The sequence below is a fragment of the Pantherophis guttatus genome, chromosome 2, assembly GCF_059756535.1.
Source record: "Pantherophis guttatus breed Tessera chromosome 2, ASM5975653v1, whole genome shotgun sequence".
In the NCBI taxonomy this organism is placed as follows: Eukaryota; Metazoa; Chordata; class Lepidosauria; order Squamata; family Colubridae; genus Pantherophis; species Pantherophis guttatus.
In genome coordinates, this window is record NC_142064.1 from 77,686,720 (window position 1) to 77,708,836 (window position 22,117).

The 22,117-nt window shown below is 39.0% G+C and overlaps 1 protein-coding gene across 6 annotated transcripts in view; it reads right to left on the minus strand.

The window, feature by feature from the left end:
• BNC2 (basonuclin zinc finger protein 2) overlaps nucleotides 1–22,117 on the minus strand; it is a 437,236-nt gene that overhangs the window by 135,438 nt on the left and 279,681 nt on the right. For all 6 annotated transcript variants that reach the window (XM_034410486.3, XM_087886300.1, XM_087886301.1 and 3 more), the window contains one exon: nucleotides 16,669–16,771. In XM_034410486.3, coding sequence (XP_034266377.1) covers nucleotides 16,669–16,771 — 103 coding nt within the window. The remainder of the gene's footprint in view (nucleotides 1–16,668; nucleotides 16,772–22,117) is intronic.

Sequence of the window (22,117 nt, forward strand, 5' to 3'; positions counted from 1 at the left end):
TCAGTGCAGTTGTTAAGTTAGTAACACCGTTGTTAAGTGAATCTGGCTCGCCCTTTGACTTCGCTTGCCACAAGGTCTCAAAAGGGGATCACAGGATCCCAGGAAACTGCAACCATCAGAAATACAAATCAGTTGCCAAGCATGTGAATTTTGATCATGTGACCATGCAATGGTTGCAAGTATGAAAAACGGCCATAAGTTACTCCTTTCGGTGCCTTGTAACTTTAAACCCTAACAGTAATCCTAACCCTAAAGAACTGTTGTAAGTCGAGGACTACCAGTACTACAGTAGAACGGGGGTCCCCCAAACCAATGGTGAGTTGCCCCCGGTTCACACCAATTCTATAGAACTGGTAGTAAAACCGGCGGAACACTCCACCCACTGACGCGCAGGCGCGCGGCCCCATTTTAAACCGTTACTAAAGGTAAGTAGAACCTACCCCTGCCCCAAACCCTGAAACACAGCCCACTACGGGGCCTTGTACCGTTCAGAACCGGACCACAGAAATGGCGTGAGCAGTAGGCAAGTGCATGCCCGCATACTCCATTTACCCAAGCAGCGGGCAGACATGCCTATCATTTTCACAAATGGAGCTGCGCACGCGTGCTTTCTCACCACCAGCATGGGACTATCCCCTCTTCCCTCTCCCCCACCAGGCCGCCAATGGAAAGATTGGGGAACTCTGCATTAGAAGACAACTCCGAAATCACCCTCTCCCCCCCCCACTTTCTAGGGGTGAACTTTACTGCTTGTGAAGGGTAATGTTCTCTTTAACAGAAAAGCCCACCAAAACTACAAAATTCAAAATGCAGCCCTTCTGAAATAGAAGTAATGCTGATTTCCTTTGTCCATGCTGCTCGAGTATGCAGCATACTTACAACCTGTTCTATCCAGTGCGCGCTGCTGGATAAATCAATAATGATTTCAAGCATTCCAATTAGGAGAATATAAGTTAATTAAGGTAGTTTTACAAGCACCTCCTCATAACTGACACTCGTCATGCTATTATAAAGTCCGTACAATATGCCAATAGTCAGGTCATGATTATCCTTTTTAATCACCCTTCCTTTGTGCCCTGCAACGAAACAGGACACTTGTGAGTGATTGTCATAAACTTCATCTACTGTGACCGTTTCACATTTCAGCTCCAGATTAAATATACTCCAGCAAATTTGAGTGCAGTCAATTAGACTGTAATTAGAGAAATCTTTAGCATTGTTAAGGGTACAATCCAGAGTACATTTCCTATTTCTGAAGGCCAAACGGGAATAGGATAATTAAGAAACCTTAAGGAGTCTGTTCAGCTAAACCTGGAATATATTCTTTAGCAAAAAAATATTACACATGTAGCCGAGCCTTTTCCCACCTTCTATCCAGCAGTTTTCAGCTCCAAATACCAAAATGCAAAGGAAAAGTTACTCAAACCAGTATATCCTCAGAAGGGAATGTGACATTTTTATTCTTGTAATCAAGTATTTCTGCTTTAATTTAACGGTGTTACATTTCAACCCAGTGGTGGAGCTTATTTCACTTTTAACACTTTCAATTTGTATTCTGTTTAACCTGGTGAACTTTACTTAATTAAGATGTTGCTATAAACAATTAAACCTCCTGTAGGATCATTAGAGAGATATAAAACTTTATGATGTAATAAAGCGCAATAAAATAATAGTCACAGCACTTCATGTGTAGCATAAGGTGCTCTTAGAGGGAAATAGGGTGTTTTCTTTGTCTAAAACGGGAAGATTTTTTAAAGCACGTGATACGATTGTAGCCACTTGCTGCCTGCAAAGAGGCAACCAAAATACTTGGTTTGAAATTTTACATCATAAATAATTTAAAGTAGAGAAAAGTATTTCTAAACAGACAGTTCTCAGTGTTGGAAATAGAAAAGGCATTGTGAAGCTTCTTGGATCTTTAATTCCTTAAAGTTAATCTATAGTAAGAGAAAAGAGATGGAAGGATAAGAAACAGAAAAAAGTGGACATCAAGGCCTCTGCATATAATTTTTATACGTTACAAAGGCTGATAGCATAATTAAAGCCATATTTAGAAGTAGCGTAAAAGTCAAATTATGTTATATACAGTAGAGCACTCAAGTGACCATAGATATGTCCAGTCTCCAGATCTGGCTTGTAGTCTGGAAGTGTCTGAATTGGGATAGAAACTTGCAGGTTCAGACTGAACCCCTTCACTTTGTTCCATAATCACCTTCTGTGGGCGAGAGGAAAATGTTGAAAAAAGTGGAAAGAAAGCTTATGTCAAGCCCAAGCCCAAAGATGACACAGTGAAACCCATTTGAATTCAGTTCTTTGTTTGTTTACACCTAATCTCACCAGATTACCGTATTTTTCGGAGTATAAGACACACCTTAGTTTTTGGGGAGGAAAATAAGAAAAAAGCTGATCGTTAGATGGATCAGCCTCCTGGAATACCCCCAATCAGCTGTTCCCAGAGGTGAATTTTAGCAACAGGTTCCTTGATTGTGAGCTCTGTGCCTTTATTATTATTATTTTTTTGCTTTTTTTTTCTGCCTTTGAAACTTCTGAAACTCTGTTTCAGAAAAAACTTTTTTCCCTGCCTCTGAAAGCCTCCAAAACAGAGCTTCAGAAAAAAAGCCTCTGAAGCTCTATTGGGGGCTTCTTTTCTAAAGCTCTGTTTGGTGGCTTCTTTTCTGAAGCTTCATTTCTGATACTTTTTTCAGCCTCTGAAACCTCTGTTTGAGAAGCTGGACGGGGCTACATTCAGAGTATAAGATGCACCCAGATTTTCACCCTCTTTTTTGGGGGGAAAAAGGTGTGTCTTATACTCCAAAAAATATGGTTGTTATAACCTTCTAATCTAAATGATACATCCTGATAAATTCTACATTCAGATGCTTGACAATTGATTCACATTTCTGACCGTTGTTGTGTCCCAAGATCAGGTGATCATGTATGTGACCGTCTGACAAGCAAAATCAATGGGAGACTCAGGTTCACTTAACAACCAAGTTACTAATTTAACCACTGCAGTGATTCACTTAACAAATGTGGTGAGAAAAGTTGTAAAATAGGGCAAAATTCACTTAACAAATTTGTCACTTAGCAACATCAATCTTGGGCTCAATTGCGGTCGTAAATTGAGGACTACCTGTACATGACAAATCTCTAAAAATAAATAAAAATGGTTCCTCTATTTCCGGGTGCTCAATTTAGATTCTTCAGAGTGGGTTGGGTAGCACATGAGAGCGACAGACTAATAGTAGTAAAATCAGAGCCCCTAAAGGAAGATAAGCTTAACATTTATCTTAATGTTAATGAAAAATGTTAAGCTTATTATATTGAAAATGATTCCATTAAACGAAAGAGTAAATCAAGCTGATAATGAATAAACTTTTATTAGGGGAGCTAATAGAAAAAGATGGGGAGGGGACTAGATTTAGTTGACTTGATCTTCTGCAATTACTTGGCTGTAATGTATTTTGCTATATGTTGTAAAGAGACATTAGACACCCCTAGAGTGGGAACACAGTACATTGTGGGATGAGCTTGTTGTTTACTTGCAGATGTTTCATTGCCCAACTAGGTAACATCTGATGATGTTACCAAGTTGGGTCTTGAAATGTTTACAAGAAAACAACCAAACAATCATGCTTAGAGAGCACCAAGGACCCCACAGTTCAACTCTGAACTACGAATATTCTCCTCTATTGGTACATAGTGTTGGCCAGAGTTCTGACCAGATTGCCTTCAAAAGGATGCATGAAACTAGGCTGAGGAGTTCACGTGATCCAAAATCTGAAGGTTGCTCATCTGTCCCGTATTTAGTGGAATTAAAAGAAATACTGTGTTTCCCCGAAAATAAGACCCTGTCTTATATTTTTTTGAACCCTGAAATAAGCGCTTGGCCTTATTGCTATGCGCTCAAAAGCCCGATTGGGCTTATTATCAGGGGATGTCTTATTTTGGGGCGAACAGGGTAGAGAAATCTATGGGAAACTACCAAAACTTTACTCTCTAATCTCTTGTTCAATTTAAGACTCTCCCACAGAAATAAAGGCTGTTTCTGTCCAATAACTAGACTTAAAGCCAGACTGAAATGACACTAGAAAATGATTCTTATCTAAAACTGGTTGAAATTTAATTTAATTTAATTTATTTTCCCCAATGATATAAACAGGGTGCAACTGTTACTTTGGTGTGGATCATGCCACTAATTATTTTCCTTGTGATGCTGCTGTGTTCAGAAAAATGCTTTTGTTGTTGTTGTTGCTGCTGCTGTTACTTGCTTTGGTTTTATTTCTTTTTCCATACTCAGTAGCACTGACATGTGTTTAATCAAAGTGCTTATAAAATGCCAGTGTTAGCTGTATTTTTAAAAATCCTGCAACACGTTTCAGATTTTTTTTTCCCCTCTCTCTCTTTTAAAACTTTTTAACAACTCCAGACCTAGGAAATAGTTTAGCCAATTTAAACCATTTTAAAAATAAATAAATCTTTCTCCAAACTGAAAAAAAAAAACACCATGTGCCAAGTTTCAGCTGGACACAAATTAAAACGGTCTCGTTCTTTAAATCCTTTAAACACCAGAGAGTTGCTTGAGCAACAACCAATTCTTTTTTAAGAGCCACAGTTGTAAGGATAGGCTGCAGTAAGCTATGTAATTGTTGGCTTGAACATTAAAAAGTACTGAGGCTGGATTACCACTACAGCATAAGGGTGCAGGGTCAAATTCAATAAGCCGTACTAATGCCAACAAAAATACTTATTGTGCTGCAAAAAAGAATCCTTTGATGAATCCATTCTTCACCTGACATGCTACATTTAGTATCTCTGAAGATAAAAAGGAAGCAAACTCATATATTTTATAAAAAGATCTTCAATAAATTATTAGGAAAAGTTTCTTGGTTCTCAAAAGTGATGATGACTGTTTTTCCCAAAACAGAGATGAGACGGGGGTGGGTGGGATTGGGGTGTATGTGTGTGTGTGTGGTCAGGGAAAAGACACGATATGCTTCACAATAGCTGGCACTCTTTAGTGCTGACAATTTGGTCATTAATGTACAGTGGCCTGTACAATTTTAAACAGAGCTCTTAATCAATATGCAAATAACATGCCCTATTTTCGTCCCTTTCATCTGAAACCAAAGGAACAGAAGCAATTCTGAATTGATCTCTAGAGGTGCAGATGGACTAGTTGAGGACTAATAAACTAAAGTTTAAACCAGAAAATTCCAAGGAAGGCGACACGCTAGAGTAAAAAGTGGTTTTATAAAGGTAATAATGCCTCTGAGGACTCATATTCAAAAGTGGCATGCTCTTGAATTCAGGGTCACATTTGGCAATGGCAGGAAATTGAACTGCCAGTGTTCCAGTTTAGCATAGTTCTGGGATATCTAGATTTGATTACTACAATGGAGACTCCATGGAGCCCCCCCTTTCTTTAAGTTGTCTAGTCATCTTCAGTTGGCCTAGAACAGTGATGGTTAACCTTTTTGGTGCTGACTGCCCAAAGCGCGTGTGTGTGAGCGTGAATGCATGTGTGCGTGCCCAAACACCCAAAATGCAATGTGAGCATCCTGGTGCATGCATCTTGCCCCTGCGCATGATGTGCATCTATTCCCACGCATTCGCTAACCCTGCGCATGCACCCCAACCCCCCACACCCCGTTCTGGCTTCCAGGTTGGTGCAAGAGGCTTTCTAGGCCCAAAATGGGACACAGGGGCCTCCTGTGGCCTCCCGCGCCCCGTTTTGGCTTCCAGGCTGGTGCAGGAAGCCTTCCAGGCCCAAAATGGGGCATGGGGATGCACACGAACCCCAAAATGCAATGTGAGCACCACATGAGCACACCCGTCCCCCGCATGTGCCCCCCCCTTGCGTGGCAGACACCTGAAGACCAGCTGGCTGATTGGAGGTGTGCGTGCATGCGTGGTGGAGCTGGGCTGGGACGAAGGCTGGCATGCCCACAGAGAGGGCTCTGCATGCCACCTGTGGCAAGCATGCCATAGGTTCGCCATTAGGGGCCTAGAATATTGTTTATCATTAGTAATAGAAATTACTTACAATGATTTGATAAATTCAGACCATTAATTCTTAGCCTAAGAGACTTTGGGACTACTACCCACACCAAACTGCTTGCTTGTCTCAGTTCTAATTCTTCACTGGAAATAAGACTGGCTAGGAAAACAATAGGGACTACTCAGGAAGTACTGTACCGTTGTTCTAGAATATTTTGAAATTCAGATGCTTTCAATTTTGATTGCCTGCCATTTTCCAAGATAGTATTTTCAATTATTTGTCCAACTAGTGTGTATAGGGTGATTTATAACATGATTAAGAATTTGAAATTCATGACATTTTCCTTACTAGTTTTCATGCATCTCATTGGGGGGGGGGGAATCATCTTTTCATAAAAATGGTGGAATGTTTATTTGCACTTACTGACTATGGGTTCTATCTATGCAAATATGCTACTCTTCACTGAAACATCATCTCTGCAGCAGACTGATGCCTCCCTGCCTTTTAATTTATTTATTTATTTATTTATTTATTTATTTGTTCAATTTATATGCCGCCCTTCTCCAGAGACTCAGGGCGGCTTACAATGCATTAAGCAATAGCCTTCATACTTTTGTATATACCTGCTTAGTAGGGCTTTCGCGCCCCCCCCTCAAGCGGTGTTCTTTTTTATACAAAGTCAGCTTATTGCCCCCACAAACTGGGTCCTTATTTTACCTACCTCGAAAGGATGGAAGGCTGAGTCAACCTTGAGCCTGGTGAGATCTGAACTTGCAGTAATTGGAGGCAGCTGGTGCTATTTAACAGCACTTTAGTCTGCTGCGCCACCAAGGCTCTCATGCCTCATAGTTGTATCCAGGGGTGAAATGTAAAATGTAAAATTGGTTCTGTGGGCGTGGCTTGGTGTGGGGGGGTAATGTGACTGGGTGGGTGTGGCCAACTTTATTTTTTTAACTTTTCAAAGCATTTTTTCTAATGCTTTAAAAAGCCTCTGCCGATCAGGCAACTCAGCTGGGATCATCAGAGAGGCTTTTTAAAAAATACCTCTCTGCCGATCAGGCAACTCAGTTGGGATCGTCAGAGACTTTTCAAACTATATTTTTTTACCACCTCTTCGGCCAAGAGGTTGCAGAAAAAAATGCTTTGAAAAGCCTCTGACTATCCCAGCTGAGCTGCGCGATCATCAGAGGCTTTTTTTCCCCACTTTTAAAAGCATTTTTTCCGTCGGAAGAGGTTGTAGAAAAAATGCTTTTAAAAGTAAAAAAAAAAAGCCTCTGATGATCCTGCGGCTCAGCTGGGCATGGTGCGGGGGTGGGGGAATGCAGGGATTTTTGCTACCGGTTCTCCGAACCACCCATTGCCATCGCTACCGGATCAGGCGATCCAATCCTAACCGGGAGCATTTCACCCCTGGTTGTATCTCATAGAAAACATGATAAGGGACATTTTCCCTTTGGGTTTTTCAGGTCAGACAATAGGAGCAACCCAAGGGGCTTCATAACTATGAAAATATGTTTAAAAGAAAATGATGGCGGCAGCAGAATTGTCCATAATATCCTTTAATAAGATAAAGTAAAAAATATAATGATGTATCTTGGGGCCTTGGCAAAAGAGTGGTATAGAAGGAAGGAGGAGTTATCGTAGTAGTTGCCCTGTGGTGGGAAGACTTGAGAAGATACTTCCCTATTTTTCCTCAAGTACAGGTAGTTCTAGACCAGAGGTGGGTTTCAGCAGGTTTTGACCAGATCTGGAGAACCGGCAGCGGAAATTTTGAGTAGTTTGGAGAACCAGTAGTAAAAATTTTGACTAGCCCCGCCCCCATCTATTCTCTGCCTCCCAAGACCCAGCTGATCAGGAGGAAATGGGGATTTTGCAGTAACTTTCCCCCAGAGTGGGGTGGGAATGGAGATTTTACAGTATTCTTCCCCTGCCACGCCCACCAAACCATGCCACGCTCACCAAGCCAAACCTACAGAACCAGTAGTAAAATTTTTTGAAACCCACCACTGTTCTTGACATATTACAACAATTGAGCCCAACTTTTCTGTTGCTAAGCAAGGCACTTGTTGCTTAGACACTCACTTGTTGTTAAGTGAGTTTTGCCCCATTTTATTAACTTTTCTTGCTACAGTTGCTAAGACAATCACTACAATTGTTAAGTTAGTAACGCAATTGTTAAGTGAATGTGGCTTTCCCATTGATTTTGCATCTGAATTTTGATCACTTGACCATGGGGTTGTTGCAATGGTGGTACATGTGCAATATGATTATAAGTCACTTTTTTCAGAGCCATTGTGATTTTGAATGGTCACTAAACAAGCGGTTGTAAATTGAGGACTACCTGTAATGTGCTTCAATTTATTCTTTCATCTAGCATGGAAGTTTATAATTAATTCAAAATCCTTCTCTATGGAGATTGGTGTGTAAGAAGAAATATAAATTTTTGCCTGTCTGTTTAATGTATACATTTATATTTCTGATAGACAGAAGTATAGATAGATAGATAGATAGATAGATAGATAGATAGATAGATAGATAGAGATAGAGATAATGGAAAGATGGATATAAGATAGATAGATAGATAGATAGATAGATAGATAGATAGATAGATAGAGATAGAGATAATGGAAAGATAGATATATGGTAGGTAGGTAGGTAGGTAGGTAGATAGATAGATAGATAGATAGATAGATAGATAGAATGATAGATAGATAGATAGGTAGATGGAAAGGAAAGGAAAGGAAAGGAAAGGAAAGGAAAGGAAAGGAAAGGAAAGGAAAGGAAAGGAAAGGAAAGGAAAGGAAAGGAAAGGAAAGGAAAGGAAAGGAAAGTTTCACTAGTGATATTTACTAGTATTCACTAGTGAACAATACCTTTATTGTACTGTGACAGAAATCTCAATATAATGCCTTTGTGGTATCATAACACCAAAATTTAAAATTAATAATTATTAATCATTATCATAATGACTAATTTATTAATAGATAATTCATCTATTAAGTCACTCTATATTTTTACAGCATCAGACATTAGAGGGTTTTATTAAACAGGCCTAAATTGCTCCTACTCTTTTTAGAAATTGCCTTTTCTTGTGGATGCCTCTAGTAATGACGTATCATTCAAATCATACTTCCAGTGCACCGATTCTTCAGACCACCTCATTGACAAAAAGCAATCAGCAGGCCTAAAAAAATCTTGTTAATTTAAAAAATACAAAGAGAGGATGGACTTAGTAATTCAGTAAAATTTACTATAATTCAGCAAATTACAGAGTAAACACATTTTTAAGAGTTTTGAATAGTAAACAGCAGTGGTCCATTATTTCAAAATCCAGGTATTCTAACTGCAAAGCTTTAATAAGTCATCAAGGAACAACCTCTAAAGATTTTGGAGAGCAGCTAAATGAGAAAACCTCAAGTTGCCTTGCCATTTCCTTAAGATATCAATTTATACACATATGTTTGGAATGTGTCTGTGCAAAATTTATCTGTATATATCACAAGTTTTGCTTCACCATGAAATGTAAACACTGTGATTGGATTTATTTAAAGAAGACCAAGAAATGTACACATGTTGGCAGGATGCTGTTCTCAAATGTAAATTTTTTGTTTATCACAGACTCATCTCCTGAATAGGAATTTTAAGCATCGAACCCAAGAAATGTATTAGGAACAGGTGGGTGCGTTTGTGTGTATGTTAGTGTTTGTTCTTATGTTGCTACCACCAGATCCATAGAAGCAGGGGTCTACTGCACTAGACAAAACCCAAGGTGCACACTATGCAACGGAGCCTCAGACACAGTCCAACACATTGTGGCAGGGTGTAAGATGCAGGCAGAAACAGCATACACTGAATGGCACAACCAAGTAGCTTTCATAGTGTACAGGAATATTTGCCAAGTGTATGGGCTACACCATCCTAAATCCAGATGGGACATTCTACAGAAGAGTCTATGACAATTTCCTATGGCCAACTTGCCATGGCCAACTCGCCATAGCCAATTCACCATGGCCAACTGTCCATGGCCAACTTGTCATGGCCAACTCATTGCAAGACAACTCGCCATGGCCATCTCACCACAGGACAACTCACCACAGCTATCTCACCACAGGACCTCTCACTATGAACAAGAGTTACACTAACATCAAAGAAATGGTGGAATAGAATCATTAAAGAAAGGATGCAAAAGGAGTGACAGAATGAAATGTGAATGCCAAAAATTAAAATAATTTTTATTTATTTTAAATAATTGAATAGAATTGTTAAATTGTCCCACAACGAGTTGGTCGTAGCGAGTTGTCCTGCGCCAAGTTGCCCATGGTATGAGTTCGCTGTGATGAGTTTGCCGCGGTGAGTTTGCCGCAAGTTGTCCCATTCCCTCTACAGAAGGTTATGGAGAATAACAGGGCTAAGATCCCATGGGACATCCAGGTCCAGGCAATGAAGCACAAGAACAGAATGTAATGATGTCAAGTGACAGTAACTACTGGACATGAATATGAAATATGAAAATATGAAAAATATGAAATAAAGAGGAAAAAGGGGAAAAAAAGGTACTGACTTCCAGCTTTCTTTAACACAGTAGAAGATAACATCACAACTTCAACTTTTTACTTTTACAGAACGGTATATACTAGCCATTTGCATTTCTTTTTCTTTCTTTCTCTTTTTTTAATTCTACCGAACCCCCCTTCTTTTTTTATATTTGATTTCATTTATTTTTTTATTTTTTAAATTTGGACTCTTATTTTCTACAAATGGGGTTAAGTCAGAAAATACCAATGAAAAAACAGCAGTCATTTCTTATTATTTTGATATTCTATCATTTTTATAAAGTGATATGGATATGCAGAACTCAGAAATCCATGTATTTAGGAACTGATTCTATTTTTCAGGGTTGTTATAAGCTACCCAGAGTCACTTAGGTAAGATGGGTGGTGTAAAAATTATAATAAATAAATATTTTTTTTCCAAAAGTAATATTCCTTATCAATCCATAGGTATTCTCCCTTCAATATCACATCAAGAGCCTTGATGGTACAGTGGTCTAAGCACCCTGTTATTAACACAGCTGCCTGCAATTACTGCTGGTTCGAATCTCTCCAAGGCTCAAGGTTGACTCAGCCTTCCATTCTTTCTAAGGTAGGTGAAATGAGGACCCAGTTTGTGGGGGCAATAAGCTGACTTTGTATAAAATATACAAAAGTATGAAGGCTATTGCTTAACGCATTGTAAGCCGCCCTGAGTCTCTGGAGAAGGGCGGCATATAAATCAAATTAAAAAACAAAACAAAACATACTGGCTGCACACCGTAGCTGAACCAAAGTATTTTCACAACTTTCCTCTTTCAGCTGTTCATTCATGAACAAATTCTACCCTGTCCTTTGTGCAGTAGTAATCTTTCTCAAACATTTAGGTTTTCGGGGGGGGGGGGAGCAAACAAAGCTCCAAGTATATCCTCAAACACCCTACAATACAATACTTGCCCTTTGGCAGCTGATCTCCGACTGCTAGCAGTTATGAAGTAGGTATTCTATCAGAGGAGAAGAAATGTACACAGCTCTGCAGGCTGCACAAGCTTACATTAAACCCAGGGTTACAGCGCTTTTAGGTTTTGTCAATTTAGGATTTAAATCTCTGATTAAAGTGTTTCTATTAGCAACAAGACAGCATTAGTTAGGCTGTCAATGTTAGGTGGCACATCATTAGTAACAAACAAGAGCATGCTAACTTGCAAGCATCTAGCTTTCGCAGCACTAATGAGAGAGTAAAGATAATCGTCGACTTATGACCACAATTGAGCCCAAAATTTCTGTTGCTAAGTGAGAAAGTTGTTAAATTCAATTTTACAACTTTCCTTGCCACATTTGTTAAATGTGCAGAGGTTAGTAACATGGTTATGAAGTGAATCTGGCTTCCCCATTGACTTTGCTTATCAGAAGGTTGTAGAATAGAATAGAATAGAATAGAATAGAATAGAATAGAATAGAATAGAATAGAATAGCAGAGTTGGAAGGGACCTTGGAGGTCTTCTAGTCCAACCCCCTGCTTAGGTAGGAAACCCTACACCACTTCAGACAAATGGTTATCCAGCATCTTCTTAAAAACTTCCAGTGTTGGAGCATTCACAACTTCTGGAGGCAAGTTGTTCCACTGATTAATTGTTCTAACTGTCAGGAAATTCCTCCTTATTTCTAAGTTGCTTCTCTTCTTGATTAGTTTCCACCCATTGCTTCTCAGGTGCTTTGGAGAATAGCTTGACTCCCTCTTCTTTGTAAAAGGGGATCACATGACCCTGGGACACTGCAACCATCATAAAAATGATTCCGTTGCCACGCATCTGAATTTTGATCGCATGACCATGAGGATACTGCAAAGGTCATAAATGTGGGAAAAAAATGGTCATAACTCACTTTTTTCAGTGCTGTTGTAAATTTGAACGGTCACTAAAAGGAACTATTGTTCATTAAGGACTACCTGTATTGCTGTGTGTTCTGAAGCATGAGTTATCATGTCTTTTCTATGGCACTGTCTTTAAAGCAGCACCTTTAAAAGGTTGACTTTCATCATAGATTAAATTCTATGGAATGCTGTACTTCAGGGAATGGATTTCTTTTTTTAACATTCTCTCAATTTGTCTTTATTGTATACGGTATAAACTGTTAAATTGCCTTGTTTATTTTACCTTCCTATATTAACGAATTGCTGGCAACTGTTCAAAATATTTGTGAAACAGTTTAACAGGATGTGCCAATTAACACACCACTTCAGTTAAATGTTAAAAGGACCCACTGAACTATTTAAAATGACTACATAACCCAATAAAAGTGGAAGGATGAAGGAGAGTTAAATGAAGCCAACGATTAAAAATACATTTTGCTTAAACAGGGAAATTAAAATATTGTCAAATTTCCAAATTAAAATGTCCAGATCCTAACCAAGAATTGAGTATCATGTATACCCTTTCCTGGACTTCCCCAATCTGATGCTGCTGACCAAGCTATCTAAGAATTCTGGAAGTTGTAGTCCAATATATCTTAATCCAGATAGCCATTAAATCTTGCTAGTGGTTGAGGCAGCATATTGTGAGAGTCAAAAATTACCACTCAAAGGTTAAAAAAATAACCACCTCTCACTCATTTTTGCAAGAAACTGCCCAATTTTCATCAGCACCTGTACCAAAAGGACAACTGAAAGATTTTTCAGCATCGTTAGTGCTTTCCTCATTGGCCAAGTGGGTAGCAGTGGATGCAGAAAAGAAGGGGGGGATAACCAGGGGGAAAAATGGCAGTGCTGTCATCACTCATCCCCACAAAACTTTATAACTTCCCTTGAATTCTGATTCTGATCTAAGACCCACCCATTCAGAAAACCTCATTCCTCAATGTCCAATCTCTATCACATCAGTTCTCTCTGCCAAATAAATGATTTTTTAAGGAAACACATCTACACAGTAATACTCTTTGCAAGGAAAACAAAGCCTTTAATCTGAGAAACAACAGAAAGGAGACAGCCATTCCCAACCCAATAAGACCTATGGAAGCACCAAGTTGAAAAGGAATGAGAGAGACACAGGCCAGTAACTTAGAGGACTTCTATAGTTAACTGACAAATTCTGCTTCTTTTTATTTATTTATTTATTTATATGCCGCCCTTCTCCAGAGACTCAGGGCGGCTTACAATGCGTTAAGCAGTAGCCTTCATACTTTTGTATATTTATACAAAGTCAGCTTATTGCCCCCACAATCCGGGTCCTCATTTTACCTACCTTAGAAAGGATGGAAGGCTGAGTCAATCTTGAGCCTGGTGAGATTTGAACTTGCAGTAATTGCAGGCAGCTGATGTTAATAACAGTGCTTTAGTCTGCTGCGCCACCAGGGCTCTTATTTGTAACTTATTTGAAAGTTACAAATGTGAAAGTAAGGAATAACCAATATGGCATGGATTTTTTCACTCTTTCCCCATTTTATTCCTTTCCTCAGAAGCTTGATTAACTTTTCAAAAGTAGACTGGAAAGCTGGTGATGTGAGTGCAAAAACCTCCAAAAATGAATCACAGGATATAAACCATTTCCATAAGCATTGGATTTCAGGTGGATGTATGGTTTGCAATGAAATGTTTGAGGAGTCAAATGGAACTTACTTTCCCTTTCCCACATGAGTTAAGAAGATTCAAGCAAAACATCCTTCCGCTTGTGCGCTTCACATTGTAGACTATCATAGATACTTTGCACTTGTTATGAAAGCTGAATAATCAAGTGATATATTCAAGGTTTTCACTCTATCATTGGAGAATATATCACTTGATTATCCAGATTTTGAAAGACACACTAGTACACCAAATTCCTATCAGATGCTGCTTACTACATAAAAATATGTACATATTTTATTTTAAAGCAGCATTTTAAAGAATACAAAGATTGTTATTGGGTAAGAAAGTATAAGCTATTTAATAATAGTTGTAGGTGAAGAAAAGGCAGAGCTTGTGGGTGGAGTCAAGAGAGGAATCAGACTGGAGTCAGTCTGTTGCCATAAGTGACCCAAGTCCAACCTCCTTTGAATTCCATTGACTCTCATCTAGTGCCAATTTGGTCCTGACCATTAGTTGAGTACATTCTCCTGTGTAAGTGTGAGCAATAAAGCTTCTTAACTGCAATGTGTGGTCCTGATTCTTTGCACCTGGCAAGTTTTCCCAAAGACACAACGCAGCCACCATAGACTTTTAATTACTTACACTCATTAGGTTGCCATTCCAATCCATAGGTTTGCCACAGTGTTTAGAACAAACAAAACATGTTTTTCTCTTCAAGCTTTGACTTCAAGCTATGAGTAATAAAGTGTCTTCTTTATACAACTCTATAAATATTATTCAGAGTTTGGCTGTGCTTGACCCTGAAATTCTCAAGTATATTCTCAGCCACACCTAAGGATAAAAAGGAAGGGCAGTACCCAGCTCTGATGCTTGCTGCAGCTCGTTCTCTACATGCTAAACTATTAACTAACCATTAACTATTAAAATGATGTCTGATCACATCTAATGTATGCAATTTATGAGTAATTCATGGAGCTAAAGAGCAAGTACGAAAGTCAGAAACAAAATCAGTGAAAGATGTTAATGATGACTATAACTGAAATACAGTTAATTTTTAAAATATTTGTTGGCTTAAGATCTGTTTCATGTGCACTTTATATTAACATTATTTACAACATGTTCTTACATTATGAATATGGTGAAAAACGTAATATTACTCTCTACACTCTTTATGCTAAGTGATGTCTTGGTTCTAAGTCATCCAATATGAGAGTCAGAACAATTATGGTCTCATTGCCAGACCTGAAGTTACGCTGAAACAGATCTATAAAATCTTTCCATAAAGTGTACTCCGAATTGCAGGCCAGACTCATGCACTTTATCTGAAAAGGAAACACCAGCAAGTGCAAATAGAAATTAAAAACTTAGAGGCTGAAGACAGGTTTCTTCAATAGTATTCAGTCGGCAATTCCTTTTAAAATAACTGGGAGTATGATTCTCAACCCATGTTCCTTTATTACAACTGCCATAATATTTTTAATAATCTTCTAGTCTTCTACTGTTACGCTCCATCAGTGCTGACAAAAATGCAAATCACGTGGGAAAAGACTGCTATGAGAATCAGATAATTTAACGTACCTCAAGTATCTTAGCTGAGACGCTAAAGGTACTAATCTCTCTACTATTTGTTAGAAGTTAGGATTCATTCTTTCAGATGTATATATAGCATAGTATGTTTTACTACAGATAGTCCTTGCCTTACGACTATTTTTTTAATGACCATTTGAAGTTTCAAATGGAAACTTGGAAAAAGTAACTTATGACCAGTACTCACATGTATGACCATTGTATCAGCACTGCAGTCATGTGATCATAATTCAGGCACTTGGCAATTGGCTCACATGTACAACCAGCTGCAGCATTCTTTGTTCAGATGATAGTGATTTGCAACCTTTTTTTGCTGATTATCAGCCAAAAGCTGTAACAATGTGATTCATTTAACAATTACCACAAAAATTGTTGTAAAATCAGGTCCAACTTAACTTTCAACCACAACAATTTACAATGGAAGTTCCAATCTTAATTGTGGTTTTAAGTCAAGGACTATCTGTATTTACAATATTTATGACTTCTCATCTTCTATCAAGAGCCTTGGCGGTGCAGTAGTTAGAATGCAGTACTGCAGGTTACTTCTGCTGATTGCTGGCTGCCTTTAATTTGGCAGTTCGAATCTCACCAGGCTCAAGGTTGACTCAGCCTTCCATCCTTCCGAGGTCGGAAAAATGAGGACACAGATTGTTGGGGGCAATAGGCTGACTCTGTGAACCACTTAGAGAGGGCTGTAAAACACTGTAAAGCGGTATATAACTCTATGCGCTATTGCTATTGCTATCAAAATACTTCAATTATTGGAGGATAAACTTGATTAGCTCCATTTGGTTTGGAATAACAGAATAATAATTTTATTATTTTCAATAGATAATGAAGATTCATTTTTTTATATTTAATCAATAACTATAAACATTTTTGTTTCATGCAGATCTTTCTAGATCAAAAGCAATGTACACATATGTCTAGAGTTGTAGACATGCAGACAAACATATAATAAGAGAAACAAACAGCATGTAGGTCCTTACCATGTGCCACCCAGCCATGTTTACATTGATCACAGGTTCTCAGGTTTATCTTCCCTGGTTGGAAACATTCACATGTGCAATTTACCAATGTGCAGCGTATTGCCTAAAACAAAAAAAGTGAAACCAACATATATAAAAATGTTACTTGAAGAAGAAGAAGGAAGTAACTCTATAATTCGAACAATCAAAGTTCTTCATATACATTATCTCAAAATATATCACTCTTTAAATTATTTTTGAGGAAGGCCAAGTGTTGCAAATTTAGGAGTGACTGAAAAGATTACTGGCATCAAAACAACTGACTTTGAGGCAAGAATTGATCTGTAGATTTCCAAAATCATGGTTCATCCTTTGACACAATGTACCAGGTCTCAATGTACACTTAACATATTACATTTAATCTACAAAGGTACACATAGTGTAACCGCATTCGTGTAACATAAAAGCTACACACTAACAGGCCATTTCTCTATTTCATCCTAACCACAGTATTAACATACCCCAGAAAACTCTTTTTTCTGGCATGACCACATACTGTTATATCCCTATCTTTCCCAACCCATACCTGAGGCAATCATAACTTATCCTTGGCCTGTTCCAGGATTAAGGAGACAGGTACAATCAGATCTACTTCACCAACCACATATCCATGGGAGAGCAACTGTATGTAGCAACTATTAGCCCAGAGGTCTTCAAACTTGGCAGCTTTAAGACTTGTGGACTTCAACTCCCAGAATTCTCCAGCCGGCTATGCTGGTTATGCTGGCTGGAGAATTCTGGGAGTTGAAGTCCATAAGTCTTAAAGCTGCCAAGTTTGGGGACCCCTGTATTAGTCACTTAGGCTGCTGTGGATATAGTGCTCCGCTGCTGTATACGGGCTCTATCCTGCAGAGCTTTTCTGTTACCCATTCTTCTGGTAACACAAGGAATCTGGATCTTTCAAACTTGGTTTCCCTCCTGTAACACTAGATCTATAAACCAATCCCCAGTTTGGAGACCTGGATCAGCTAACCAGCTATTTGGTCATGCTTGAGAGACAGTGGTGGGTTGCTCCCGGTTCTGTCCGGTTCTTTAGAACTGGTAGTAAAAACGGTGCAAGGCTCTGCCCACCCGCCCGGACGTCATAATTGATGATCTGTACATGCGCAGAAGTGCGCTCGCGCTCCCGTTGCGAACTGGTAGTAAAGGTAAGTAGAACCCACCCCTGTTGAGAGAGAATTGGTTCAGCAATTTTACAGTAGCATCACCCCTTGACCCATGCCTGTGAGTGGATGTTTGGGATGCTTTTGAGCAAGTGGGTTTACCATTCTTTCAGAAAAGTGCTAAACCCATGTTTGAGAATCACTTACCAGGTGTGAGGGAATGCAGTACAGTATAGTGGGGAAAGACCGTTGGCCCATTGTGCAACCTCTCTCTCCTTGTCTGTTACTTGTTAGGCTACTTTTAAACACAGGTTTACTGCTCTGTCAAAAGAGCATTAAATACATGTTTTAACTAGCCTGGCTTAATGCCTGACAGGGATACAAGTGTGTATGCCCTAAAATGAGAGAGAGAGTTTTCAGCCTGCTCCCTCATCTGTCATTCGTTGTTTAGGCTATTTCTAAATGTGGGTCTAGTATTATTCTGAAAAAAACAACATCTGTGTTCAAAAGGAGCCTCAACATGGGGTTCATATCCTTTCAGAAGAATGGTAACCTGTGCTTAAATGTACCTCCCAGATAACTGTCAGGCTCTGAGGGAACTATAACAATACCAGAGAGTCGGAAGGGAGTTTGGAGTTCATCTAGTCCAAGCCTCTGCTCACGCAGGAGACCTGTACTAGGGATTTGAACCACCGAACTGCCGACCTTTCTGATCGACAAGCTCAGTGTCTTACCCACTGAGCCACCTGTAGTGACCTTCAGCTGAGAGAGGAAGCAGGTAAACCACAGAAAACCTAATCTTTACCTACTGGGTTTCTGCTCCAATACAGTAGAATGGAAAATGCTACATGGAAAACAAACAGCAGGTGGGTACTAGTGGTGGAATTCAAATTTTTCTACTACCGGTTCTGTGGGCGTGGCTTGGTGGGCATGGTGTGGCTTGGTGGGCGTGGCAGGGGAAGGATACTGCAAAATCCCCATTCCCTCCCCACTCCAGGGGAAGTATACTGCAAAATCCCCATTCCCTCCCCAGTCCTCGGGGAAGGATATTGCAAAAACTCCATTCTCACCTCACTCCAGGGGAAGGATACTGCAAAATCCCCATTCCCTCCCCAGTCCTCGGGGAAGGATATTGCAAAAACTCCATTCTCACCTCACTCCAGGGGAAGGATATTGCAAAATCTCCATTCCCAGCCCACACTGGGGCCAGTCAGAGGTGGTGTTTGCCAGTTCTCCAAACTACTCAAAATTTCCGCTACCGGTTCTCCAGAACCTGCTGAATAGCACTGAAAGGCTGGCTTTCAATTCTTACGAACTGGAGTTCTGGGAATTTTAATGAGGCTACCATTCTTTCTTTTTCTCTCTTCCCAGACCTGGCAGCTAATTGCTTAGAAGCCTTAGATGGTTCATGGAATCCAGAACTTGGCACATAAAAATAAATCTCCCCAATCTCTTCTGTCCACTCTCCTGGCCTGGGGCCAAACTTCCAGAACTTTGTTCTGAAGCTGGAGGCATGGATTTTGACAGATGTCTGAACTGCTAGTCTAGAAGTCACTAAAAACTCACTTCCCATTGCCAGATGACTTTTGGGGAGGGAGCAAAGAAACAAAAACAGGATAATCTATTGCTGTCTTTAAAATAGTTATATCTTAAGGACAGCTCCATTTGGTATTTAATCTTCTGGCAGAATAGAACTCGGAAGTGGAAGAAACCAATGTAAGGAAAAGCCCTCAAAATCCTTCCATGCATTTTAGAATAGGCTTGATATCTTCCGTGGCTGCAACTATTACATCAAATATTAATTCCGGAGGATTCCCAATTTTTCAGAGGAGATTTTATAGAAACCCAATAGAAACACTGAGGCTGAAGAATCTTAATGTAAACACCATGTATGTTTCAATGGATGTTTGCCATCAAATGTAAACATGATGAGCATTTTTTTTATTCCTTAAGTATATATTGAAGAATAGTTCAACTTCCCATTTCTCTATTTTTTGTGTAATAAAATATGAGGACAAACTTTAACATAAAATAGATTGATGTTTGCTTTTATAAAAATTTCATGCAAGGAATTTTCATAAAGAGCAAAATTATCCCTGAGCTACTCCAATTGTAGGATGTGTTAAGTCATCACCATGCATCCATGGAAATGAATAAAAACAATTTATAGTAGAGACCAACAGCCACATTTGGATTTTAAATATAGGACAATATGCATATGTTGGACATTTTTGCTTGGTTACCAAATACCTAAAGGATTTTTTAAAAAGTCAGTTATATCATGCTACATATTGTAGCATGTCATATTGCTTAAAACTGAGGTTGAAGTAGGTTTTGAAAGATACCTAAATACAGAGCACTCCCACCTTATTCTATCTCTAAATACCTCATGTTTCTTTTCTGAAGACTTATCTAATAATATACAACTTAACCATCAGGATTTCAATACATTCCTAAGCTCTTGAAGACTCAAGAAAGAGTGTTGAAATTCAAGAAAGAGTGCAGAGAAGAGCAACAAAGATGATTAGGGGACTATATGAAGAATGGTTGCAGGAATTGGATATGTCTAGTTTAATGAAAAGAAGGACTAGAGGGTGATGTGATAGCAGTGTTCAATATTTAAGGGGCTGCCACAAAGAAGAGAAACTCAACCTATTCTCCAAAGCTCTTGAAGGCAGGACAAGAAGCAATGGATGGAAACTAATCAAGGGGAGAACCAATCTAGAAATAAGGAGAAATAACAGAACAATTAAACAGTGGAACAACTTCCCTTCAGAAGTTGTGAATGCTCCAACACTGGAAGTTTTTAAGAAGAGATTGGACAACCATTTGTCTGAAGTGGTGTAGGATTTCCAGCTGGAGTAGAAGACTTCCAAGGTCCCTTACAACTCTGTTTTTCTGTTATTCTAAGCACAATATAATGATGGAGATATTGATGAAAACTAACTCAGGAGATCTGCACCATGTTCAATTTGCCTCTATCACTGCTTTATTTTACAAAGTATAAACGTTCACTTTTTGACAAATTAAAAGAAAATTTCTTTTAAAATATGCCCGCTTCTTATAATGAAAAGTAAATAGGTACGATTGAAACAAAGTAATGTCTTAGGAATAAGACATTACTTCAGAGGGAAAAGTTGTGTAATTTAAAAATATATGAAGCAAATACATAAATAATAACCAAGACATTATTTTAGGCCAAGATCTCACTTTTTAAAGAATATTGAAGATGACCTGGGCCCTTTAAAGACTAGTAGTAAAAGTATGGTATGCATTTAGGCTTAATTTGCACACAGATTTTTGAAATGAAGGAAATTAAATTCAACATTCACACATTAACAGCGTCCTCTAAGTACTTAAAAATGCCAGGAAAGGATCATTCTGCCAATTTGAATACAACAATTTATTATAGGAGGGTCAAAGGGAGGGAAGGAGAGGGAAGGAGCTTTTATCTGCAGTAATATGTGAAATTCCTGAATGATGCTTTAGCAATTTTTTAAAAAATAGCAAAACTCTATAGGAATTATCATTGTTTCAGACTAGTTTCAAGATGCAATCAAATGCACGCCTAGGGCATATCCACACTTGATATTTAAGTAGCTTGTCCTGGGCTTATGCCAGTTTAATATACCAGTCTAAGAAAATTGTATCCAAACTGAAACATCCAGCAAACAGAGAGCAGGGTATTCAGTTCAAACAGCACAACTACATTCTCCCACTGAAAATTCCCTACTGTTGTGCCCTCTCACTTTTCTGTCCAAGCTAGCAAGTGCAAATGACGTTCCTTTCTATGGGTAGATCCTCTTGGACATTTGTATAGGTAGTCCTCGACTTATGACCACAATTGAACCCAAAATTTCTGTTGCTCAGTGAGACATTTGTTCAATGAGTTTCGCCCCATTTTGCAACTTTTCTTAACATAGTTGTTAAGTGAATCACTGTGGTTGTTAAATCAATAACACTAAACAATCAGTAATTAATAATTAGTAAATTAGGGTTGTTAAGCAGTGGTAGGATTTAATTTTTTTTACTATCGGCTCTATGGGCGTGGCTTGGGGAAGGATACTCTAAAATCTCCATTCCCACCCCACTCCAGGGGAAGGTTACTGCTAAACCCCCATTCCCTCCCGATCAGCTGGGACTTGGGAGGCATAAAATAGATGGAGGCAGGGCCAGTCAGAGGTGGTATTTACCAGTTCTCCGAACTACTCAAAATTTCCGCTTACCGGTTCTCCAGAACTGGTCAGAACTTGCTGAATACCACCTCTGTTGTTAAGTGAATCTGGCTTCCCCATTGACTTTGCTTA